General features: G+C 40.8%; 2 protein-coding genes and 1 long non-coding RNA gene across 4 annotated transcripts in view; 2 read left to right on the forward strand and 1 right to left on the reverse strand.

Annotated features, from left to right (window-relative positions):
• The window catches only part of LOC122174121 (uncharacterized), a 30,271-nt gene extending 17,304 nt beyond the window's left edge, over positions 1-12,967 (reverse strand). For both annotated transcript variants that reach the window (XR_010589205.1, XR_006175517.2), the window contains exons 1-2: positions 12,514-12,967; positions 700-781 (exon numbers count right to left, since the gene is read on the reverse strand). This is a non-coding gene — a long non-coding RNA (uncharacterized LOC122174121). The remainder of the gene's footprint in view (positions 1-699; positions 782-12,513) is intronic.
• On the forward strand, positions 4,737-9,943 carry LOC101950503 (pulmonary surfactant-associated protein D-like). Its single transcript, XM_065552756.1, has 5 exons — positions 4,737-4,766; positions 5,705-5,738; positions 7,632-7,739; positions 8,552-8,635; positions 9,384-9,943. Exons 1-5 carry the CDS (start codon positions 4,737-4,739, stop codon positions 9,758-9,760), a joined length of 633 nt encoding a protein of 210 aa, XP_065408828.1. The 3' UTR covers positions 9,761-9,943.
• On the forward strand, positions 12,158-20,526 carry LOC101950208 (mannose-binding protein-like). Its single transcript, XM_042854785.2, is given in 5 exon segments — positions 12,158-15,567; positions 15,569-15,679; positions 16,284-16,420; positions 17,510-17,593; positions 18,467-20,526. Coding segments are annotated over 5 exon segments (855 nt in total). The 5' UTR covers positions 12,158-15,418; the 3' UTR covers positions 18,841-20,526.
• Positions 20,527-26,597: the final 6,071 nt, after the last annotated feature.

Consider the following 26,597-nt stretch of genomic DNA (forward strand, 5'->3'; position numbering starts at 1 on the left):
TGCGGCAGGCTCGCCGCAACAAAAATGGTTAAATGTCTAGAAAACATGACCTATGAGGGAATATAGAAAACTAGAAGACTAAGGAGGGACATAACAGTTTTCAAGTACATAAAATGTACTTACAAGGAGGACGGTGAAAAATTATTCTCATTAACCTATGAGGATAGGACATGAATCAATGGGCTTAAATTGCAGCAATGTAGGTTTGGATTGGACATTAGGAAAAACTTCCAACTGTCAGGGTAATTAAGCACTGGGACAAATTGCCTGGGGAGGTTGTAGAATCTCCAGCATTGGAGGTTTTTAAGAACAAGCTAGACAAACACCTGTCAGAAATGGTCTAGTTATTACTTAGTCCTGCCTTGAATGCAGGGGACTGGACTAGATGACCTATTGAGGTCCCTTTCAGTCCAACACTTTTACGATTCTTTGATTTCTGCCATCAGGCCCTATAAATCTGTTGACTTCATAAAACCATCCTTAGCAAGAGTTCTCTTTATTTTCTAGTTATAATGTTCCCAAATGGCAGAATTGTTGGTCAAAACATATCCATGACCAATGGCTGTGATGGCACTTTTGACAGTCTGAGACAAATGTGTGTCAATTTTAAACCACCTATGACATTCCATCAGGGCCGGCTTTAGGAATTGCCGGGCTGATTCAAACAGTTTCGACAGGGCCCCAGCAGGGATGACTCACCCGGCGGCGCTCTGGGTCTTCGGCGGCACTTTGGCGGCAGGTCCTTCACTCGCTTCGGGTGTTCGTTGGACTGCATAGTGGTCTGTCAGAATATAAGATGCTGAATTTTTATACTGCTGTTCATTGCCTGCATTTTTTGCCAGTGAAGTATTGCATGCACTGTACCTCTGTGACAAACTGCATGAATTTTCCAAAACAGTCTCAGGCCCCAAGGATCTTCAATAAAATCAGTTTTATTAGAAATAGAGAAAATCTTAACAAAACAAAATAACTGGTATGAAACGAGGAGGTGCTTAAATGTAAAGCTGAGCAAATAATTGATTTTTGGTTGGGGGCTGAACTCAGTCTGATTTTTTTTTTTTTTTTGCATTTTTTCCTCATCAATATGCAGAACCGAAAACATTTTGTTTCAGTTAAAAGAAAACCCCCTGAAACTAAATGAATACATTTTACTTAATTTGAGGTTTTATATATATGTGTGTGTGTGTGTGTGTGTGTCTAAGCGAAACCTAGTTTTGAAATGATTACTCAAAACATTTTTTTCAAGACTCTTGAAATAAATCATTTTGACTTTTGAGGGGGGGGGGGATATTTGGGGAGGGTTGAACTATTTGCTAGATTTGACCAGGATTTGCCAGTAATCTTGGTGCCCCCAAAAGTTAATTCTTCAGCCACTTTACGCTTCACCGAAAAAATTTCACCCAGCTCTACTTAAATGGTCTCAGCACAGAAATATCTGAGCTCTAATAACCTTTCCCCTGCCTCAATTACTCTCCCTAATATCTGCTTGAGTTTCTGTGAAATGAAGACATTAACCTGCATTATCATATTGACTTCAGAGGTGGCATTTTATAAAAACCATAATGATTGCACCTCCTTTGGAAGCAGACAGTACTCCTTTTTCCAAGGCCAAGACACTGGATTGCCTTTTGCTGTCGCAACACCCAGCTGTACATCGTTGTCTGAGATTTTGGTTTTGCATATTCGAATAGGCCTGTGTGTCTCACAAATGTATGCTGCAATGCAAAAAGGTGCACCTAGAATTCTGTGATGCCTTTGCTGAAGCTGACTCAATTAATAGGTAAATAGCTTATAATGTCTCAGCCCAAACTAGTTTCCACACCTTAAAGGTTAATTTTCTTTCCTGGCTAAAGTGATTAGTCAGATGTCAGTATCTCCATAAGTCCTCAACTTAGGGCAGGTCTTCACTACGGGGTGGGGTCGATTTAAGATACACAAATTCAGCTACGTGAATAGCGTAGCTGAATTCGACGTATCGCAGCCGACTTACCCCACTGTAGGGATGGCGGCAAAATCGATCTCTGCGGCTTCCCGTCGACGGTGCTTACTCCCACCTCCGCTGGTGGAGTAAGAGTGTTGATTCGGGGATTGATTGTCGCGTCCCAACGGGACGCGATAAATCGATCCCTGAGAGGTCGATTTCTACCCGTCGATTCAGGCGGGTAGTGTAGACCTACCCTCAGAGATGGGGCCCATGTTCCCACTGGTTCCCTCTTCTCTGTTTAAAATAGAAATTCTTGACAGATGAAGCTGCATCCATCATAATTATGCTTATAGTAGAAGGAATAATCATTTTTTAAAAAAATTGTAGTTAAAAGACATGAATTGTTACATACAGTAAAAACTCTATTCTGAGCTGCTAGGCAAAGAATGTTCCATCTCCATATCAGTCATCAGAACGTATGTAAAATTAAGTGGGGGAAATTATTTCACCTACCCAGATGGTGCTGGTGGAGAAATGCAGCACAAATTGATATGGGCAGGCAAATCCCTTTTAATTAGAACTGATTGGGAATTTTCCAATGAAATACTTTTTTATCAGAAAATGTTAGTTCATCAAAACCAAAACTGTGTTTGCAAAACAGGGTTGGTTTTGACAGGTCTCACAACTCAAACATGTATTGGAAAAAAGTTTTGAAATTGTCAAAATGTCCCATTTTTGAACCATTTTTAAAATTTGAAACAACTTTCTTTTTGAAATTTTAGTAAATGTATACTCAACAAAGTTAAAACATTTTTTAAAGATCGAAATCAAAACAAAATAGTTGAAATTCTCGAAATGAAACATTTCAATTGACCTGATCTGCATATTTTTTTGGATTGTTGGTTTGTGAAAATTTTAGATATTTTGATTTTTTTGTCCCCTTTCAGGAAGGGAATGAGTGCTGAAATCTTGAAAATGCTCACAGGGCATGAAAGCTACTTTCCATCCACATCTACTTTAATGGGTTTAAGATTTATTTTTACTATTCTTTTTACAGTACACTCATTGTTGGGAATTGAAAGAGGAGGAGAAGGAAGAGGGATACTGCAAAAAGTGTACTTTGAAAATTAGGGCTAGTTTCTGAAACCCTTCTTCAGGCTGATGATACCTTTCACCACAAGTAGCCTACTGAAGAAAAAAGGGCTGTTTGCCAGTAACGTAATACTCAGTGTAAGGATGTCAGAATATAGTCTTTAATATTTAATTTTTCAGTTGTGTATGTATAAAATCTGTTTCAGCATTAACATCAGCAGTGATTCCTGTTTGATATTTGCAGTAAGGATTTTTTTAGCAAGGCTTTTTTCCTCCCTTACTATATTTTATGATATTATTAAGGTGTTTTCTCTCCCGCCCACACTTCTCCCCACTTTTTTCTTTTCCTGTTTTTGATTGAAGCCTAGATATATTGATGGGATAAGGAGGATTTTCACACACACTGGATATTTGTATTGTTTGTAGAATCTTTATTTAAAAGAGACATTTTCTTGAAAGTACCTCATACCTTAAACTATCCCATTTTGGTCTCATCTGAGTGATAAATGACCATTAACACGAGTTCTTGTTAGTGGATTTGTTTGTAACTGGAAATTAAATTTTGCATTTAATTTCCTGCTGGAGCCAGGTGGTGCGTTGGTTCTTGGAAGAAGAGATGACTAGAGAATGCCACATTGAATTGTAACCTGCCTGGGACACACTTCCTACACAAGCTGCTTCTACCAGTACATACCAAATTCAGATCAATACATTACCCAAGTCAAAATTGACACATTCCCTTCTAACTTAGAGCAGTCTTAGCCAAGCCTTACTTTTTATTTGATTTATTTTTACCCAGTACATACAACATAATCCAAGCTCAAAAGGTTGTAGAAAGTAAATAGTACTCAGTTGTTCCAAGGTTGAAACTTTTGCAATTAGAATAGACAGCCACATGCCCATTACTGGCAACTTTCTTTCACAATGGTAGTCAGGAGTGCCAGCTGCCTGAGAATCATGTAAGATTTTTGTAAGGGAAGGGTAGATTATCAGTGTGACAGGGTGGCCTGCCCCTTTAAAGGCCGAAGAACTGGAGCCCCTGTGCAGTTAGCCCTGCTTGCCACACTTGGGATGGAGCCTGGGGTTAATTAGTAGAACTAACTGGGTAGAAACTGCAGCAAGAAACTGCAAAGTAAGGGGAATGCATAGGAAGCTGTACAGAAAGTGAAAAAAGCACAGAAGACCCTGAGATCAAGGGAGTTGCTCCATCTAGGAAGGGCTGGGAGTAGCCTGCTAAAATAGGAAGGAACCTGAGACACCAGTTGGACTTTTTATTTAGCAAGGTAAGTGGATTCCTACAAGCTTAGCATATTTTCTGTGTGTCTGTGTTCAAACACAAGTAAAAGAAGAATGTGGTATCTTTCATAAACTGTTGTGTAGTGTTACCCCACAGGTGCTTTCGTTTCGGTGGTGGGTGACTTGATTGTCGTATAGCCAGTCTGTAGGTTTTATAAAGTGCTTTAGGGACCTTTGTGATTACGGTGCTACATTCTTCTGTGAAAGCTGATAATATCATTTTATCATTGCTGGGCATATAAGGTGCTTCCAAAGTCTTGTGAAACATTTAATGATTGGTCAGTAATAAGATCAGCCAACTTCTCTGAGATAAAAAACGTTTAATAGAAAAATGAGTCAAACATTAAGCAATAATTCTTCTAGTGCTGCTTTTGGTTTCAGTACAGAAAGGTGAAATACTTAACTTCAGTGCATTCAACACAAAATGCTATTGTTCCCTCCCTTAAAAGAAAACGTAAGTGCAGCTTACATATGCAAAAGTTTAAAATACCCATAGGTTTTCCATTATCCTTTAAATCTTTTCTATGATAGCTCCTTAGCACTATTGCTTGAAACTAGAATCCGTTTCTTTACGAAACACAAAAATGTACATCGGAGGGGCCTTTCCCCCTTCAGCTTCACCAGCAGATCAAATAACAAAATAATTCATGTGTCAGTGTGGGAAAATTCTGGACATTTCTCATGTGTTTTCCCCTTATTATTACAGAGAATTTGACACACCATTGTAAAACAATTATCCCCTACCCCAGATGTCTAAATAGAAATACAGGGCCTGATACTCTTTTTTTACACTGGGGTATCTTCAGTAGAGATACTTCTTGCTTTTACAGTTGTGTCAATATACATGAAATATAGATATGAGCCAAAACTATGGAACTATTTATGGACTACAGTGGATGATTCTGGCTTCCTACACAACTCCCAAGCTTCCACCAGGCTTTGGGGCTAGATCCAGAGCCTTTTTACACCCACCCCAAAAAAGCAATATGAGACCAATTCACCATAGAGAACCTGAGAGAGACTCTCACTCCATCAGCTGCCTCATGCTGGTTTTTCAGTGGGCAGGGTTTACTCAGGCCTTAACATCAATCCTAATGCCTATCCCGATGAGGTAGGTAAATGAGTAAAATGGAACCCAAATTGAATCAACCCTTGTTTTTGTTTTGCAAATCTAAATCTCGACTGAAAGAGGGTTGGCAAAATCAAAACCCATTCCTGGTTTTACCCATCTCGATAAACATTCCATCTATAAACTATATAATGGGCTGTTATTTGGCTTTCCAGGCAGCCTACAGTGGATGATGGAAAAATGCCAATGCTCCTTTTTTTGCTCTTTTGCAGGACTGTGTATTCAGCTGCACTACGTCTCTTCCTCCTCATCATCAAGGCTAGTGCCAGGGCACTGTGAACAAGGGCAAAAAACGAGGTACAGGGAGAGCAGCTGCTTTTCTGGGCCTTATCTAAAGGCTCCCCCTTTAGTCCAACAGACCAGCTGCTAAGTGAATTCTGACCAGCCAGCCACTGCCCGCCTGGCTCCCCTTGTCATTCCTGTTCCCTTGCATGCCTGCTCCTCTGAAACAGCACGCCCAGTGTCCTAGTCCAGGCCTCATGGTCTCATTGGTTAACAGCCCTCAAATTATATGGGACATTAGCCTTCCATAATATTATTTTACACAGTAGGTTTTCATCAGAAATGAAGCACTGAACTGAGGTGGTGTTATGATGCTGCGCAATTTACTGTACTTTGCTACACGAAGAGAGGCGGGAGCAGAGGACAGCTCCAGGTCCCTAATTCTTACGGTCTCTGGGCTCCATACTCCCTCTGTATTCTCAGCGAAGGGGGAGGAGGGGTTAAATATGCCATGCTCTTCACATTGTTTTTAATTTTCCCATTATTCTTCCCAGGTCAAGGCCTTGAGCTATGCATTTTCATGCTTTTCACATCCTCCTCCTGGGAATGTCATTGGTAAGGGAATACAGCTCCAGTCAATGCACATGTGAAGAGAAAGCAAATACGTGCACGTTCATTCCCTGTGGAATCCCTGGGAGCAATGGTTTACCAGGCAGAGACGGGAAGGAAGGTCCAAAAGGAGAAAAGGGAGAGCTAGGTATAACAATATAAAAATTTCTCAGGGCTATGCTTAGCCAGAAGAGCCCTAGGGACAAAAGGTTTCCTTCCTACTAAAGAAACTAGCATTAAACTACTTACATGTTACAATCATATGACCCCGTTTATCGTCACTACTATGAACAGATTGTCCCCATTGCAGACTTTTTTTCAATAAACTCAGGTCACACTGAAATCCCGTAAAATAGTTAAATTTGTGAGATCACACAGTAAAACATAGTGATGCTTTAAGCATTAAAGAGGACATTATTTAGTGCATAAACCAATCTCTTCTACCGTTAGCAATAGGGTTCAAAGGTTACATGATTTTCAGCACACAGTCAGCAATTGTTACTTTCCCCTATAAACCTTTCCCTGTGTTTCCAGTATACCTATGCAAGCACAACTGCTGTGTTGCACATATAGAAAGTTATAAGACTCTTATAATTCCATTTGCTCTGTGAGGTGAATTCCACTGAATCACTTCAAAGTCCTATCAATAAGGCACTTCTTTCCTGACAGCCATGTGGAATTTTCAGGCTCCAGAAATGCAGAGCCTGATCTTGTAAACACTTACACAAGGGAGGGATCTTTTGTCATGGGAATCATCCCACTAAGGTCAAAAGGGAGAGGAGTCTGAAGTCAATGGGATACTTACACAAGTAAAATAATGTACATGGGTATAGGCTTGCCAGATTAATCATGTGTCCATGCATATAATGCACATGAATGGACTGTACAGAAATGTTTTGTGTCAGATCCTCAGCTGGTATAAATAAGGATAATGCCATTGAACTCAATGATCTTCTTGAGAAATTCAAAAATCAGCAGAACTATGCTGCTTTACACCTACTGAACATTTGGCCCACATCTGGACACACTTAGAATCATTTCTGGAATTTTAGTGAAACACGGGTATTAATATTTTTATTAAGAAACATGTTCAGTCCAGATACAAACTTCTAAACCATCTGCAGGTGTTCTGATCTGGCTTTCTAATTTGAGTCCATTAGGGTAACTGGATCAAGTTATGAACTTTGGATCATCATCAGGATCTGAACTTCCTATAATATAGGGTATACTTTGGGGTATTATAGTTTGTGCCCATCTGCAGCTATGGCAGCAATTGCAAACTATGACGAGGCTGAAAAATTAAATAACTCACTTGCTGTATTTTGGTCTTTCTTTTTCATTCAACTCCTTGGTTGACAGGGTTGAGAGGGACACAGGGTCTCCCAGGAAAAGCAGGACCCTCTGGGCCAAAAGGCGAGAAAGGTTCAGTAGGTGAAAGAGGACCAACAGGCCTTAGTGGAGGCCAAGGTAAGCAGACCAATCTTTTGTTGAGATAATGGTAGAATACGTGAAGAAGTGGTCTAACTAGAATAGACAATAGCCTTTTTTGAATTATGACTGGTTTGTGCAAAAACTTTACAAATTGAGTTAGGTGAGCTTTGTCGTTTCTGTATGGAGGAGCAGAAACGCTTCAAGGTTTCTCTACATGATGAAATTGACAAACACGGCTATAAGTGGAATAATTATTTTGTGTCATGACAACAATAATTATTCTGCTATAGCTATTCCAGTCAATTTCCAAAGGAAAAGAAGCACTTAGAAGTGTGGGAATGGGGCCGTCCAGAAGATTTGCAAGGCTTAGAAATGAGCTAGGCCTTGGAGGGTCACTTGGGGGATGGAGTTTGATAAACTTGTACTTCCAAGGGAAGCCTCTTATGGGGCAGGATGGACACTACAGTAATATAGATAGGTGGAGCTCGAGGGTTCGCCCATCACTAGACTCATGTATTATTAAAACTGATAAAGTGACAAAAAAAATTCTAATTGTAAGTTTTAATGATTAAAAGTTAAAAGCCAGCGTTGCTGTGGGTATTATTGAGAATTGCAACCTGAGGGTAGTTTCCCTTTCACTCAGAGGAGAGCTGTGGCTTCATAGTACCGGCTCTTGTAAAGAAACTCAGAAATACAAAGCAACGCCTTGGTAATGTTCTACCAGTGATTTATTACAGGTCTGAGACATGGTTTCACTGAGATCTTACCTTTTTTTAAGTTCATAATTTTCAAAACTTTTCCTTGTTGTAATGAGACAGTATGAGTAATGCAATTATGTTATCGCTCAGAACTTAATCATCTTAAAATTCAAGTGAGAGAGTTGCAAGCACAACTGAAGGCCTTGCAAGCTACTGTCAGCAAAGCCCAGAAAGGTAAGCAGGGTGAAGTGGCATGTTTTCCCATCACTGACAAATGGGCCCAACCAGAGAAGTGATGTTTAGATCCAGCTTCAGATGTGAACTCCCTCGAAGTTCAAAAGGATTCTGGTTGAGGCCAGTCTTTAGTCACTGATACTTTGAACCTTCCATCTATTGTCTGATGCTTTTGTAAAGGAATTCCATTCTGATGCATCGGGAAGTAGGGGGCCACTACTGCAAACAGTCACTCCCACATGTGTACTCCCACATGTGTACTTAAACTTAAGTGGAGTCCTATTGCGGTTAACCAATGAGATTATTCCCCAGTAATAAGGAGGAAACGGGGGAGGAGGGGTGACTGAGCCCCAGTGCATCTCAGAACTGTTCCTGGATAGTTCACCATACATACACACCCTCCTTCAGAGCTGTGCCAAAAGTCACTATCCAGTCCTTAAATAAAAATAATACATCAACTGTAAGATTTCTCCTGTGTGTGTTTGTTTCAAGCGTTTTCCCCTCAGGGCCCCGTAGTCTCAATAAAAGATTAAACCCTTTTTAAGCTCCTGGTTTGGAGCTAATAGAACTCAGCTGCCCTGGCATCAGAACACATCGGCAAAAATAGCTGTGCATTTCAACACAGAGTTCTGACATTAGGGTTAGTCACAAAAGAGCCCTCTTTTTTTATGTAGGCTCCCAGAAGCAGCTTTCCCATTATAGGATGATAAAAGTAACGTGGATGTACTATGCTAATGTGTTTTCCTAGTCCTGCTTTTCCCAAATGGCATGACTGTCGGTGAAAAAATATTCAAAACTGAGGGCTCCGAAGGCGACTTTGAGACTTCAAAAGCTACATGTTCCCAAGCTGATGGCCTGCTTGCTTCTCCAAGGAATTCTGCAGAGAACAGCGCCATCCAACAAATAGCAGCTAGGCATAAAAAAATGCCATTTCTTGGAATAAATGACATACAGACAGAAGGCACATTTAAGCATCTAAATGGTGAAGCATTAGGATACTCAAACTGGGCATCAAACGAACCAAATAATTCTGAAGGAATAGAGGACTGTGTAGAAGTACATTCAAGTGGCAAGTGGAATGACAGATCCTGTGCAGAGAAACGTTTAATAATTTGTGAATATTAATCTACCTGCCCTTTTGGTTATTTGTCACTTAGTACAAATGTGCATACAGCTTTACATATGGTTAATTATATCAATTTACAGTAGCCCTACGTTTTGAACATTGTGCTGCATCAGTAATGTAAAACATACAGCTGTCTACTGTATGTGAAAAACTGTGGTCCAATAAAATAATCATGCAACACTGATCAGTGTACTGAGCTGGTTAAAAATGGGGATATATTACAAATGCTGTGAGATGATTGATGCCCACTCATTTTCAGATTGCCACTGTTCCATACAAGGACCCATCCTGGGAAATCCATAGGAATTAGACACATGGCATGTTTGTAACTTAAAAGGCTACAAGATGTTCACTTTGTTCCATATAGAGCCACCTGGCAATGCATTATCTTGACAGGCAGGTACTTGGGATGAAAAGTCAAGTGGCAGAATTGAAATTTCAGGATTCCCTTCCATCTCTATTTACAGGCATTTCTGTATCTAGGATCTGATTGTTACAATCTTTTTAATAAGTCACTGTTGAAATGGAAAACTCTAGAAGCATTTGAGTTGCATCCCAAGGGTTGCACTGGTTTAACTAGATCAATTTTATTGCAATCTATTCAGTTAAACTTTTCTAATGCAAACTAGGCCTGTGTTTGTGTGTTTGGATTAGAACTTGGCGATTTTTTTCAGCAAATAGTAAATTCACAAAAAAAAATAATTTTGGGGGGGAGGGACCACTGAAACTATTCATAAATTCAGGTCACATTTGTCAAATAGTTTCAGCCAAAAAAATGGCAATTTTTTGTGAAAACATTACAACTTCTTGTTTCTATCATTTCAAAATTAAACATTTAGACGTTTTGTTTCAGAACAGTGCTTCATTTAGAAATTTTGCTAAGGGGGGGGGGGGATTGTTTTGAGTCAATTTAAGCGTTTTGTTTGACCCCAAACTAATTTTTCCCTTTTCTTTTAATTTTGGTAAAAAAAAAATCAGTTTTGGTTGGACCCTCAAACTGAAAAATCAATTATTCACTCAGCTCCTTAGTGTCTCTCTCCAGAACCTTTCCCCAGGCTCTGCCTTTTCTCCCCATGAGCCAAAACACCAATTGGTTAGCCATCAACAGACACCCTGAGCGGCCAGCTAAGGGACTCCTCCCTTCTCCCCTGGCCTGAGAGAACTTTAGGACCTAGAAACAAAACCATGGGAAAGGAGATGATCCTGCTATTAGAAGTAGCTCCCTGCTGGGGAGAGAAATCTAGAGTAAGGAGGTACATGGATACTGTGGGCCAGGTTCCGAGAAGTTGGCGGAGGGGGCATAGCCACTGCTACTGCCAGTCACTCCTGCAACTCAGCATAATGTCTTATCCCTGTGGCTTTGATTCATTACACAAAGATGCCCATTGCAATGCCAACTCTTCCCATTTCAGTTGCCATCAACTGTTCCCCACAACCAGCACTCCAATCAACCTCAAGCTGCCCTTCTCTCTCACCACCAATGAGAGATCCAACCTCCGTCCACACTGCCAGCTGGTGACTGGCACTTAGACATCACACAGCAGTGAAGGAATTAATTTAAAATGGTCTTAATTGCTTAAAACTTTTACCAGAAGTTGCTCTTACATACCCGACTTCTCACCAGTAAACAAAAATAATCAAAGAGGTTTTAAGCAAGGCAAATATTTCCCATGGCTAGTTAAGACCCTGCTGCAGGGAATGCCAGACATAGCTGGATGTTGTCGAATGGTACAGAGTGTTAGGAGAACAACATTGTGTACTCTTCCATTTCCTTACACAAAAGCAGCTCCATTTACTGGAATGAGAGGGAAAAAAGTGTTAAGGATAGAAATGTGCAGTGTTGGGCGGGGGTGGAGGGAGGGGAGGGTTGATGTTTTTAAATTAAACTGCAATGTGGCCAAGGTCTGCATGAGGCGAAGCAGTCAACAGCAAGTATTTTCCTAAAACCCACATCCAGTACCAGTAAATAGTGAGATATCAGCTTCAGTTGTGCAATCCATAGAGTTGTGCAAGGACAGTGATAACAAGGGAATACCTTTAGTCAATATAAATCTCTTTTCACTGCCTCTGTTAGCAAGTCTAACATACTCTTGCTTTCTTATGCAGCTAGGGAGAAATCCACTGGATTTGTTAAGGTTTCTTGTACACTGCATTCAGTTACATCATCAGTCAGATAAGCTGGCAGTGCGTCACATTGCTTCATTGTGTATTGGGTAAGTAAAGGTAGGTGCTGGTAGGTAATTATTAAAATTTGAGCAAACTAAAGCCTTCACTTTACAGTTTGGATACAGTGGGTCAGAAGGAATTCAGACAGTTATTCTGCAAGCAGGTGTGACTGGCTGATTTCTGGGTCTTGCTGCTTCCCAGTGACCTCAGGATGAGAAAGGTGATGATGATGATGACTCTGTTTGAAGATAAATTCTCCCTAATAGCTGAATTTGTGGAGTTTCCCTTTTAGAATCTCAGGTTTCTTGGATAACGGCCCTTTGTTGTGACTCTTGTGTCTGTGGGGCTGCCACTGGGATTTTCAGGGCCCAAGCCCAGAAGCAGAATCAGGGCTACTGTGATCCTGTCCCACAGAGTCAACAATCCCATACCAATCTTTTTGCTCCACTCCCTCTTGCCTCAGAGCATTCAACCCTTCACCTGTCCCAACTCCCTTGGTGTTTCCTTCTCCTACTACTTGCCTCTGTCCCCTCACCCAGCATATTGTCCCCATTCACTGTTCCCCCTTCTCTCTCGCCCCTCTTACCAGTTTCTGTTCTCTCCTCTTCCTCTGTTTTTGTCCACCCTTGTCCCTGTACCAGTGTAATAGTTCCATGGCAGCAGTGGGCTGGTCAGGGCTCCTGGTGCTGTGTGAGTGCAGACAGCACGCTATCTTTACCAGCACCCACCCCCCTGTATTGGCTCTCCAGAGTAATTGCATCACCGTAGACCTGCCAATGAGGTAATGCCAGTCTCAGCTCCCCTTCCTCACCTTATCTTTATGCCCAGGTCTGGGGCAGTGGCCTCGGTTTCCTGTCCCGTCGCCCTTGGTGTCAGTGGTGGGTGTCGATATGTTGATGAATTGTAGTCAGAGTACTTGGCTGTGTCACTGTGAGCACACATTATTTCATAGGTGGCTTATTGATGGTACAACAAATGTCACCTACTGAAATATGAGATCCTGCCTGCTACTCATTTTCAAAGCTAATCGTGAATAGTCATTCCAGAAAGTCTGTCTCTTTCACCCAGTTTTCCTTATAACTGGCCCTGAGAAATGCCTCTTTATGTTACATTTATTCCACTTCTGTTTTTTAAAGAGTACCAAGCACTGTATAGAGTAGGCAGATGTCTCTTTTTTCTCAACTATTTCTTGCCGTACCATGGACAAGTGGGAGCATCACTTGGGACCAAATTCTGCTCTGACTCACTCTGGTATAACTTTCCAAACAATCGGTCTCAAATTCTGTCACCCTTACTCATGCTGAGTAGTACTTTACTCCATGAGAAATCCCATTTGAAATGACTGGAACTACTCATGGAGTAGGGTATTACTCAACATGAGTAAGTGTGGTAGATCTATCTTTTTGCTATTTCTGTGAAAAGCAATTCCTTGCTTGTTCCCTTCTGTTCAGGAATCAGCACTTGCAGGGGAAATGGAAAAAGTCAACACAAGAAGAGCAGCCATTTGTGCTTCTTACCTAAACCCTCAGCACGGGTGTTGGGGCAGAAAATCTTCAGGATTTTTCTGGGGTGCTGCACAGGGAGTGATGGGACCAGCTGGAGAGTCTTAACACCATTTTGCAGTAGCTAGGCAGGCACTTCAACTCTCCATGTATGGAGATGAGAGGAACAAAGGAGCAGCAGAGAACCGAATAAGAGAGTACGTATGTGTGGGATGCCAGGGCAGGCAAGCTGCAAAACATCAGAAGGAGTCTGAAGCACTGGCAGATGAGCAGGCAAATAGCAAAGGGAGGGAGTAGGTGAGGGACGATTTTTGGAGGGGAAGCATCAGGGCTTTTTTGGAGAGATGAATAACTTGTTATTTTGAAATTGTCCTCACTGTTACCTTATGGCCTCATCAGCTGTTATTGAAAGAATGGGTTGCAATGAGTTTTTCATTCAGTGCTCACTTTTCTTGTTTCTCTTAATTTCTCATTCTTTCCTTGTTTGGAGATGAAGGGAGGAGAGCATGGGAAGCTGGTGAAGATTGGAGAGGAACACTTTTTGTTGGAAGATTAGTAAATTATCATGCATGAGTCATGCCTCCTCCCAACAAAATGTGCCCTAATGGTTAGAGCAGGAAGAAACAAGGCTGTGATTTCCTAGATCACATTGTTAGCTCTGGGGTCAGTGATCTGTTAGCTAGTGCCAAGGAGCCCAGTACTCCACAAGTAGGTCCAGAAGTAACTTTTCTTTCTAGCTCTGTGGAAGGATTGTGCATTAGTCTTTGGGGAAAGGAAATATGGGAGTCAGGCTAAGGATTGGATAAATTTTTGTGACGCTTAAAAAGAAAGAGCACTAAATCCAGGTCCCACTGACGTTAATGGCAAAAGTCCCATTGTGCTGGATTTTCTTTTCCCTTACATAAGTTTTATACTAACTAGATCTTCACTGACTTAACTGGCATTACTCCTGATTTTACACTGACTGGCGGATGTGAGAGGAAAATCACTGGCTTTCAGTATTTGGCCCAACGAACTAAAAGTTGAAGTAAACCGGTATTCATGGCAGTTTGCTGTTTGTTTCAGCTCTATACAAAATACTTTAATTCCTGGACCTGATTGCTTCAAATTAGAGACTCATTAATCAAGCTCAATTAGTGAGTACCTTTTGCAGAGAGTTAGCCACACAATGACTTCTGTTATTGTCATCACTTTGATATGTGCTCCCTGGAGTCACCATACATGGAATCCAAGAGTACTTCAGGAATGATAATGCGATAGCAACATACCTTATTTACATGCAAAACTCAATTGCTCATCAAGTATTAATTGGGAAGCAATCAGGCAGCAGCTACGTGGAAACAATGAGTCAAACTCACTGTATTTTAATGTATTTTTTATTTGCATTGGGATTAGTGATGAGTAGCTATGTAGAGGAAAAGAACATGATGAGATGTACTTCACTCCTGATATCTGTGGAGCTGTAATCACACATTCAGGCACAATAGCTGGTTGGTTTAAATTCTGGCTTTGGGTTTGAGCAATCCTCAGTTCAAATTCCATATGAGTCCTTCAGGAGAATGAATCCCCTGGTACTTTTACATTTAAAATAAGAGAGAACAAAACACTAATAAGCTCATGAACTGGCAGGAGAATGAATTGAATTCTAATAGGTATTTTCCCGGTCTAACATCTACAGTCTGCTATAGACTTCATCATGTAGTCTACAACAGACTACTGACTAAATCTGGGGCCTGCCAGATTCTTTATCTTGTAGCTCTTATTGGGCTTCTTTGAACTGAACTTCCAAATCTTCCCCTATCCCAATCACGGCTCACAATATGAATCAACAAGGCCCAAACAGCTCTCAGAAATCTCCCCTCACTACTATCCTGCCATCATTATTTTTAAGGATCTTTAACAATGCTTGTGTGGTGTAAAGGGGCCTTAGTGCAAATGAGAACCAGGTTCTAACAATCTTGACCTCGGAGGTGTATCTCCTACACAGTGATGATAGAACAACCTACATACAGACACTTATGTGATTATTCCCTTTTTATTAATCACAGATCTACAGGCTTGACAATGCATCTCTGTCAGCCTTTCAAAGCTCTGGTGCTGGCCATGGCGTTGATGATGTCATCAGGTGTGGATATAAATAAACATGAATGCATGCCCAGTCCTTCAATGTTGTGCTCCTGGAACCAATGGTTTATCAGGCAGAGATGGAAGAGATGGGAAAGAGGGTCCCAAAGAGGAAAAGGGAGACCAAGTTACAGTACTATAATCATTTACCAAGATTATATCTGTGACCCGTCTATCAGTCCCCATCCTTTGTCTTCTGCCTTCCCTGGCTCCTTCTCTGATTTTGTCTCTCTCTTGGAACTTTAAACGTTCTCTCTCTCCTCTGGCTGCTTTTAAGTATGCTCTTATGCCCCATCATTAGAAAAAGCATCCATCAATTTCACTTTCCCCCCCCAGCTTTGGCAGAAGCCTCGCAGGCTGTTCTATGCAGGCAGGCCCTTGTGCCCAGTCAAAGCCTCATTAACTTCTACTAGGCGCTCTACAGATGTGGGGATCTGCTTGCACGGAGCAGCTTGCAGGATCAGGACCCATGTTTACAAAGCACTGTAATGCATTTACAATGCTATTCCATGTATATGTGATTTATAATAAGAATAGTTGATTAACAGTTATTCTCACAGAATAACAAAAGTTAGAGCTCATTTGTAGATCTCACAACAGATTTGTTTCCTAAAGTTAATTATTGAATGCTTTGTCCAGTCCAATTTTGAATATCCCAGTAGAGCTGGTTGGGAATTTTTCATCAAAATATATATTTTTTTGCTAATTGATTTCTTTTTAACCAAACACTAGGAGCAGGACTGAGGGGTTTGCAGGGTTTCCCTGGAAAGGCAGGACCTCAGGGAACAAAAGGAGATCAAGGACCATAAGGCGAAAAAGGACAAAAGGGAGAAAGTGCAAGTGAGAAGTCGACTCTCTCTCACTCAGGTATTCTGGTCAATATCTGTTGTCACGTTTTGCATGGAGAAATTTGGTAGGCTCATGGCAATGTCCTGTATTTCTTTTCATCACTATTTGGGGGTGAAGAGCTCTCCCAAAGCTTTGGGGAGAATAAATGGTAATTGACATGGCACAACTACTGTATAGGAGAACAGGGGACAAACCCAAGCAATATGGAAATATTCCCTGAAATGTGTTCACACGACTCACCTTTGCCTACAGAGGGGCATGTGTTAGTTTTATCTCCTTCTCTTTTAAGATAACTGATATTTTTTCTCCCTTTTGCTCCTCTTCCCAGTCATGTTTCCTCTTTGCTTTCCATCTTTGTGTGGAACACATTTGTTACTCTGTAGAAACACACTTTAAAAAAAATATTCTAACTGGAAAAAAATTAATCCCTAGAGCTATCCCCACACACAGATGACTGATTCTGATTAAAGTGGAAGTGGTGACCAGTGACAGAGAGAAGATCCTCATCTGATTAGTGTGTGTGTACCAGTACCCAGTTTGAAATGATGTTTGGGTTCCCAGCGAAGAAAGCAAAGATGTCATTTTTAGAGCTGGGTGAAATTTTTCATCCAAAATTTTTTTCAACAAAAAATGCTGATTTAGGTCAACCAAAATATTTTGCAAATCCATGTCAATTTCACTCAATTATTTTTGTTTGGGGAAAACAAACGAATTCTGAAAAAGTCTGAAATGTTTTGTTTTCACACTTTTTAAAAGAAAGTTCAGATTTTTTGTTTTAAATTTTCCTTCAATTTCATTAAAAATGTTAAAAGCTCAAAATCAAAATAACACATTTTTTCACAAAATGTGGGGGTTGTTTATTTATCTGTTTGTTTTTTATTTTTGTTCTTGTTGTTGTTTAATTGCAAAACTGCCAGTGAACCAAAAAATCAGTTATCACCCAGGTGTAGTCATGTTGTGAATATATTTGGAGCTGGCGACCCCTGGTTAGGGCATCATGCCGCCCACCCATACAGTAGCAGTTAGGCAACTGGCCAGTCCAAAGGCAATGATTGTATGGTAATTTTGAAATGATTTATTACATGACTCCCCAACTGTTTTTCTTAGCATTTGATGCTCTTCAAAGACAAGTGACTACTTTGGAAAAGAACATCCAGACTCTTCAAGCTGACGTTAGCAGACACCAAAAGTGTGAGATATGTTTACATGATTGTATTTTTGGGGTGGGAAGAGGGAGGGGGGAATCTTTGCAAGTAAAGGGGTGATAATAGCAGCTTAAACACTGTACAGCCTTCTCCCACACACTGCCCCTAACAAATGGGCTTCAATCCTAGCCTGCCTTGACAGTGTAGATTCCTCACAGTCCCAGCCATGCCAACATCCAGTTATCACTAAGTCATGCCCAGTTATTGTGCAAGGGCTTTGTTACATGGGCAAATGTCCACACAGGTGATTTCCCAGGAGTCTTCTCTATGCTAACATCTGCACTACTACTGGCTCAGTTGCACTGGTTGTAGCAGTGATGGGAGGGTCCTAGACATCTAATGCACAGGGTCCTAGACATCATTGCCATAGGGACATCCTGGGTGAAAGAGCTCAGCTGGTTGCTGAGAGTGGGTTGTCTTCATCTGTTCTAAGCAGGCTTAGATGACACAGTGAATAAAGTATAAGTTCCCTGTCTTCACTAGCTCTTCCACCATATATGCCCGAGGTGAATTTTCCCTCATTTTAGTGCAACAGAGGGAAATGCTACTGTGTATTCATCTCCCTTTCTCTGCAGTACAATTTTATAACATGGTTTTTCAGTCAAAAGATCTCCGTTCATATTTGTCCTGGAAATCATTCAAGAAACCAGCTAGCTGCTCTTCTGTTTCCAAATAGTTGCTGCTAGCACAGTTTCATCTATAATGTTGGCAGAAGTCACATTATTTGTATAAGTGTCGTTTGTTACTTACAAAGTGCAATTAATGTGCCTAGTGTTTTGTGGGTAAATTCTTACAGTGAGATTAACTTCCCCCATAACGCATGTAACATTTTCATTTTAATTATCTCTTTTGTTTCTAGTTTTTTCTTTGCGGTGGGTCAAGAGTGTTGGTAAGAAAACATTTATGTCAACAGGCACAAAAGATTCTTTTAAAAATGGAAAATCCCTGTGTGCAAAAGCTGGAGTTGCACTCGCCTGTCCACACAATCATGCTGAGAACACGGCCTTGCAAGAAATATTGAAGGATTCAGAACAAGCGTATTTAGGGATGTCTGATGTGCAAACTGAAGGCAAATTTCTGTATCTGAATGGAGAACCTGTAACTTACACAAACTGGAACACAGGAGAACCAAACGATAACAAGAACGAAGTCTGTGTTGCAATGTATGACAATGGAAAGTGGAATGACATAGTTTGTTCAAATTCAGAAATGTTAATTATTTGTGAATTTTAATCTTTTCCCATGATACGTTCTGTCACATTCCAAAGTCCATTTAAAGCTATGGAAATGCTCCAATTGACTTACTTGGTAGAGCTGAATAAATAACGGATTTTTCAGTTCAGTGACCAAACTGAAAAATCTGGGCTGGGGGGAGAGTTAAATTCAAACTGACACCAATTATTTTTTTTTTAATTTTCCCTCTCATTGTAAAACTTGAAAAAATTTCATTTAGCGTTGACCGGAATGTTTTGGTGAACTTGCAATAATTTTTTTTTCAAGTTATTCATTTGGATTTGATTGTTTTCAGGTACTTTTCAATTGCTCAGATTTGAATTTGAAATACTGTTTTGAAACAAAATGTCAAAACATTTCGACATGGTCAAAATAAAAATGTTTCAACTTTTAAAAAAATCATTTTTTACTATTTGTCAAATTTGACCCAAATTCTCAAATAGTTTTGGATCACTGACATTTTTGACAAAAAAATCTATTTGCTGGAATTCACCCTGATCTACTAATGGACTAAGGGCCCCAGAGTTTAATTCAGGGCTCAGGAAATTTTATATCTAGTCTAATCGCAAGGGTATATAGAGTGTAACAGATCCAGAGCTGCAGATCACAACTGGATGACAAAGGGCTGCAAAGGTGATAACATTTCCAGTGTCTGGCATGAGCGAAGTATATTCAAAAGATGGAAAGGGTGTTGAATAGGTGTCATTGTTTTTCTTCTTCAAATAATATGTCATCTAGGGACAAACCCCTGTATAGTTATTTATTCTCTCTCATGCTTCTGTACTAACCTGAAGTATTGTCATCTCCCAGGTACCCTGCACTGGAAGAAGTGCTTCTTTTTTTGTCGATGGTTACTGGTTCAGATGACCATGTACCAAAGCAGCCACTCAAATACCCTGGGAGTGACTATGCAGTATTGCTTGTTTTGTGGTCAGGCAGAAAGGCCTCTTCTGTCCCCACACAACCTAGAAACAGTCACAGTTTGTTTTGAACAGCTTTGTGCACACAGGACATTCCCCTAAAGAGTAACCAGAAATAGAGCTTCTTGACAGTTGTTTTCTCCTTGTCATAGAGAGATTCAGACTTGAATTCCCTAATGAAAACTTAAAGGTAATTGTTCATTCGTTAGGAATTAAGTTGCCTTGAATGTAATGGCACTATTGCTAATGAGTGGTGCTCAGATGGCTGGTTGATGTACCTTCTTCGGGGTTCCTGTGTAATTAAGCATGAGGAAAGCCTTTACTAATGAACCAGCATCCCGTGGTTCTTCTCTCTAGGAACAATCACAGTTCTCAGCTTAGAGTTAAGATGCAAGCTTGGAGCACTCTTACTACATCACGCTATTGGTACATTCTTGTCCCTTTTTGTATGTAAATAACTGCAGTGCATAATGTTCGTGGTCCTATGTGATTTCAGCCTTTAGTGATGACATGGCTCCTAATGTGTGTTTACTCTAGTACTAAAATTAATTGAAATAAGTGTCACGTAGACGCTTGAATGCCATTATGTCCTATGGATCCTTATGCTCCATAACAAAAATCATTAACATGCAGAGTATTCCTAGAGCATTAACCATTTTCATAGTTTTCCATGCAGCTAGGGAAAACTGCAACATGCTATAAGAGAGATCTTAAGTGCTGTATCTGGTCAAAAGAAGAATATAACATTAAAATACATTTAAATGTGTCCTATGTGTAATCAAAATTACAATCCAAGAGGAAGATGCTTTTTTGACAATCTAGTTTGACACACAGAAAATGCAGCTCACCATTTGAATGCAGCAGAAGGCAAGAGACTCTCAATGTTGTTACATTACATCCAAGGGCTTGGCTTCCTCATAATTCTCGAAATGGCCTAAATGTGATTTAAGTGACTCAGAGGCTATTGCTGGCCCTCTGCATAGGGAAAACTTTCACCCAGTATGCACTGTAATGAGGTGATCACATCCCTTGCTGGATTATTCAGAGAAGGTTAATTCCCTGCAAAGGGAGCCAAGCATAGACTTTGTCACACCCTGTCAAACTTGCTGGGTTTGGTAATTAAGGAAAAAGTTTCCTTAATTAGTTTCTGGGCATGAAGACTGACCAACGTTTGGTCTTGTCCAGAAAAAAGCAGGAATTGTCCAGCTCTTCCTCTCCCCAGCCTGAGGAGACATCAGAGCTGAGCAGGTCTCAGGACTGACACACACAGGGGGCTGAAATGAGGACTACTGCAGTCCTGTCAGAGGACTGTACCATTGGACTGAGTCTCACAGCTATGGCTGTTATGTTTTTCTTTACTTTATTTATTTTAGAAGCAGACAAGACAACCTGTGTAGGAAGAATGAAGTGGATGTTTGAAGCTGAAGCAGATGACTGCTTCATTAGTTGGGGTGTTGGGGACGTAGCATGTAGTTAGATTGAGAGCTCGCCTACATATCAGTGGTGCCTCCTGAAAGTGATGAATGGGCACCCCCACAACCAAAATGGAAAGGACTCTTTCTGAAGCCCAGCACTGTGTTTGACTGGTGCGGTTTTCTGTTTGGACTTGTATACCCTGGAAGGGGAGTACTTTTTAGTTTGGCCAGAGAGCGAACTGCCCTATCAGCAGAAGAAGGCTGCAGAAGGACACTGAGCAGCTCCTGCTGACTAAGGGGTAAGACAGCCCCAGACAGCACAAAATGGTATTCTTATCTCTTAACAGAACTTAATGTACAAGGGTTCTGAAAGCACAGTTGTCTAAGATACCTTGTTAGACTAGCAACTGACACTGAAAATCACCAGCAACATTCGCTACTATGGAGACATTCATATGGCACCTAATACATTCCTTTCCCTTTCAAAGAGTAAACTCCAATCCTGCAAACACTGCCAGATTTAGGTCCTGATTCTCCAAGGTGCCAAACACCTGTAATTCCAACTGAAATCAGTGGGAGATATGGGTGCTCACCAGCTCAGAAAATCAAGCTCTAGGGCTCCTATTCAGGAAAGTACTTAAGAATATGCTTAACTTTAAGCAAATGCTTCAGTCTTTTGCTGAATCAGGGTCATAGCCTAACAAACAGAAATAGCCCCACTGACTTCACTCGTCCTTTCAACGGGACTATTCCAATCACTTGGTAGTAAGTTTTTATAAGACTCGGACCTTAATTTTTAACCCATCTTCAGACAAAATCCTCTAGTAAAATCCTCCTGGGAATCTGGATCCATGCACTTGAACAAACGCAAACTCATGCCAACTATCTTCACTCCACTCCTGTTGCACTCTTACCGCTAGGTGGCATTATAACACATAACATGTATATGCAAAATGTTGTACTTCCAAACCAGTCAGCCAGAAAGGAAGTACCCAACTACACCTTTCTCTTGGGGAAGGAATTTGAATATGACTTTTCTTCTCAGATAATATAGCCAGATAATCAACACTTTGGAAGTCTGAAGGTTTGTCAGCCTCTCAAAATATATAAGTGTTTTAAGTTACAAAGCTAGTTGAAATTCACAAAGCCCTCCCTTCTCAACAGCAGTATTGCTAACCCCAAGCATTCAAAAATCATGAGTCAAGATCCAAAAACTCATTAGATTAGCTTTAAAATCATATTTTTTAAATAATATGTTTAGGGTTCTCTTTATTTGCCTTCTACGTTATGAGCCCTTAAGTTTAATATTTTCAACCTTTCCTCTGCAACCAGGAAGGCTAGAAACCTTTTTCTAAGAGTCTTACATAGTAACCTGGCTTTAGGAAAAACTTCAAATAGCATTAGACTCAGCCATAAATCATAGTGTAACTCTCTCTTTTCAAGGATGAGACAACTGGAAAAATGAAGGACACCTGTATTCCCAGCTAAAGTGATTTCTGTGTTACACTTAAGGGACAGAATCATCACCCAAAAGCACAAACTGGCCCTTGTCAGTTGACTTGTATGTGAAATACGTCATGTTAGAGTTACATTAAGATACATATGTATATCTGTCCAGTTTGATAGATAGACATGTTTGTATGCTATTCATCTAATATTGGTTTTTATAATATGCACTGTGTACAGATCTCTCCACTCTGGGCCTTTTGGTATGTTTTGTAGACTAGAATAGAATGTGAAAGAATACTACATTTCCTCACTGCTAACACTGGATCTGAAAAACAGAGTCAGAGAGGCCATGAAGGAAGGAATAAGAGACAAATAATGAAACTGTGAATTATTGCTTAAAAATGTGTGTTGTCTCAGGGAAACAAAAAGTAGCAAATATTAAGTTGTTGAAAATTGTGAGCAGATTCTCTTTTAGCAGTATCCTTCTACTTCCAACCAAGTCTAAATCCACTATTCTGTAGTAATCCTATCCTCTTCCATAATACAGTAGCAGCCATTGTGGTATTAATTTTATATCTTCTTTATTATTATGACTAGTAAAATCTTTTTTTGCACAGATCAGGCCACAGGGAGGCACATTACAGCAGTAGAACAGTAATTATTGGTACTGGAGAAGGTTATACATTTTCTAAAGCATACGCAGATCTGCATTATATTTTCCTTGTCATCATTGGTAACTGTAGCGGGGTGGTTACCCCACTCCTGCCCTGAAGGGCTTAAAACGGCCCAGAAGAAGCCTGGGCTGATTGGGGAAAGTGGGCTCAGCTGTGGCCATGCCCCAATCAGGCCCAGCTGGCCTGTATAAAAAGGCTGTGAGGAGCTCAAACAGTTTCTTTCTGTGCTTAGAGGGAGATGGTCTTGGCTGCAGGGAGCTAGAGACAGGGTACCTGAGTGGAGCAGGGCTGTGGAAAAGCTGGGGAGCTCTAGCCTGGAAAGCCCCAGGCAGAAGGCCAAGGGGTACTGGGGGTTGCAGAGGGCAGCTTGGGGTAGGCCAAGGCAGCAGGTCCAAACCCAACCTTGCCAGTGATGAGTAGGCTGATACTGCAGTCTGCCCCAGAGTGGGGGGCTAGATGATGACTGGCAGTAGCCTTCTACTGAGATGAGGTGGGGATTGTGGGTTGGGGTTCCCTTGGGAGGGGAGACCCTAAGACTGAGGGGTTACTGCCAGGGGGCAACATCCCAGGTAAAAGGGCAGTGGGGTCCAGGGAGGGACACGGGGGCCAGAGGACAGGCAGATCACTGGTCTGCAGAAGGCGCTCTGGAGCTGGAATGAGCTAATTCCCAGATGTCATCAGCAGGAGGTGCTGCTGGGGTGAGTCACCACTGTTACAATAACACAACTTGGTAATTCTCAAGTGAAATGCGTTCCTTTTTTTCATTAATTGGTGTCCTGCAGCTATGAAAACTAGGGCTTTTAAAAGTTTTTTGTGTGAGGTTTAGTTAATATTTATATGAAAATGAAGGAAAGACTTCAGTCCCTAAAAGACAGGCCTCCGATATTTATGTCAAGAAAGAGACATTCTATGGATATGAATGTTCTCCAGGCTACAGGGATCAGAGAGTAATTTGATCGCTCATCTGAGACTGACTCCAGAGCATTGTGGTGGGTTTTGTGACCTGTTCACTTGGAGTTTAACAAAGATGATCCACATATTATATATCCAATAGGCTATTTGTCAGGCATTAGATAGCACCAACTTTCAGTTACTGATCAGTGCTATATTTGGACAGGTATCTTGCAGAAAATGTGAATGGTTCCATCTCCCCTGGCCAAACATCTGAACCATCCAGTTTCCCACAATGAGCATCAAAGATAATCTAAAATATGCCACACACAAGTGACAGACATGAGAAATCCATTTGTGTGGGCAAAAGACTCATATCTGCGAATGATAGGAGCCATCTTATCTCTTGAGGTATTTGCCTGTAAGATGTCTCTCTTTTATTTTTTAAATTCATACTTTGTTAAAAAAGATCTTGATTTGAAATTCTAAAAGTGAAGGAGCAAAAACCATAAATAGTGACAATTTCAGAATTTCCTGCTTACCATCCATTCCTTAAAATGAATCTATATTCTCAATTATTTTTAACCAAATAAAAATATTATAGAATCATAAGTTTTGTGATTTGGAATAATTAGGGAACAGTAAATATGGAAAATATCATCATCCTTAAGAGAAATGTAAAGCTTTTTAAATATAATTTATAGAGAATATTTTAATTAAAATGGAATGCTCCATTTTCTAATCCCGTCTCACCCATAATTACGTATAACCTTTGCTGGTTTAATAATGGGGGACTGCTGCACAACTTTTATACTTCTTCTTAGAGTTTTTTCTCAGTAACTAAAGGCTGACCAAACAATTACTTTGCCTCTTTAAACTGTGTGGCCTGTGAAATTCATTTTGCAATTCAATATCCCCTAATTGCAATGTAAATGACAATGTGCCTGGAGAGTCCTATATGGACATGGAATGCAAATTAATCTTAGTGAGGTTTTTGGGATGATTTGCTCAATACAATGAAATATTCAATATTGTTAGAAATGTGACCGTGTACCCCATAAAGCTTTATGGGGAGGGGGTCCATCCAGCTGACCCATTGGAAACAGAAAGTGGGATGCCCAAAGGGGTCCAGAGCACTCCAGGGAAAGATGTTCTTGCTACACTTGCAAGAGATAAAACTCTCACTCCAAGATGGGGGGGATGAGAATCTCTGCATGGGAGGAACGTCACAAGGGAGTGGGGCCCAGCCCAGACAAACTCTAGAGGGAGGGGCCGAGGGCAAGCATGGTTGTAGGAAGCATGGCCCTTTCCTGGCCAAAGACCCAAGCACATGGCTGAACTAAAAGTCTTCCTCAAAGAGGCAGAAGAATCTGCATCAGTGTCTACCAGAGAGCACAGACAACTGGGAAAATGCAATAGATGCTAAACAAGTCAAATTCAGTGAACGAAGCCTGTTCATCGTAGATTTGCTGTTAACCTTGTGTCTTGCTAATTCACCTATGGGATAAAACAAAACAATTCACACTAGTGGTAAACCCTTTAAAGATGTGGGACATACCTAATTTGTGGAAGAAGCTGTTATACATGGTGGGGATGGTGACAACACAGCCCCACCAGCATGTTACTTTACAGCCCATACCTGTAAAAAGCAGCAAAAGCATAACAGGCCCATGCTGCTGTGTAGAAGGGAAAACTGAGGCACACCACCTCATGGCATTGGTGGCTAAATGCCCAGACACCTCCACTTTAACAGATATTGCTGTCTGCATTCTGTTAGCAATACTACATCCCAACCTGTTTGCAAGCATCTGGGGACCAGGAACCCCAAAATGGGCTAGAACCCCTAGGAGTGACATCATATGGTTTCAAGGTACTGAAAAGGAGTGTGACCAAAGACAAACAGAAATTTTACAGGTACTGCCTCCGCCATGGACAGTGTCCAAGTCTCTGGCAGTAAGTTCAGGGGGAGGGTGTGACAGTGTACCCCATAAGGCTTTATGGGGAGGGGGTGCTTATAAATGTATGTATGACATAACTGGAATATGTTTTGTGCTGCCTGTGCCATGTAATATATCTCTGTAAAGGTTATGGTCTACTATATCTATTCATCCTATTTGTACATATATATCATTTTCTACTTGAGGTTAAGAATATGGGCTGTATGCTTGCTTGGTTTCTAAGTAAGCTCTGTGAGGCATTTGGTCAGCTTCTTTAGGAAGGAATTTGCCAGGTTAAGTACCTGATCAGGAAACACTTGGAGAACAATGCATCTTGGAATGCTCCAATCCACTTAAGAAGTCTTCCTGAAGACATGCAAGATACCATGTGGACAATGGCTTCGGCCTGTAAAGACTGAGTCCTACAGGGACATGTGACTTGCCCAGGTGACTCCAAAACTCCATCTTGGA

This window comes from Chrysemys picta, chromosome 7 (genome assembly GCF_011386835.1).
Source record: "Chrysemys picta bellii isolate R12L10 chromosome 7, ASM1138683v2, whole genome shotgun sequence".
Taxonomy (NCBI): Eukaryota; Metazoa; Chordata; order Testudines; family Emydidae; genus Chrysemys; species Chrysemys picta.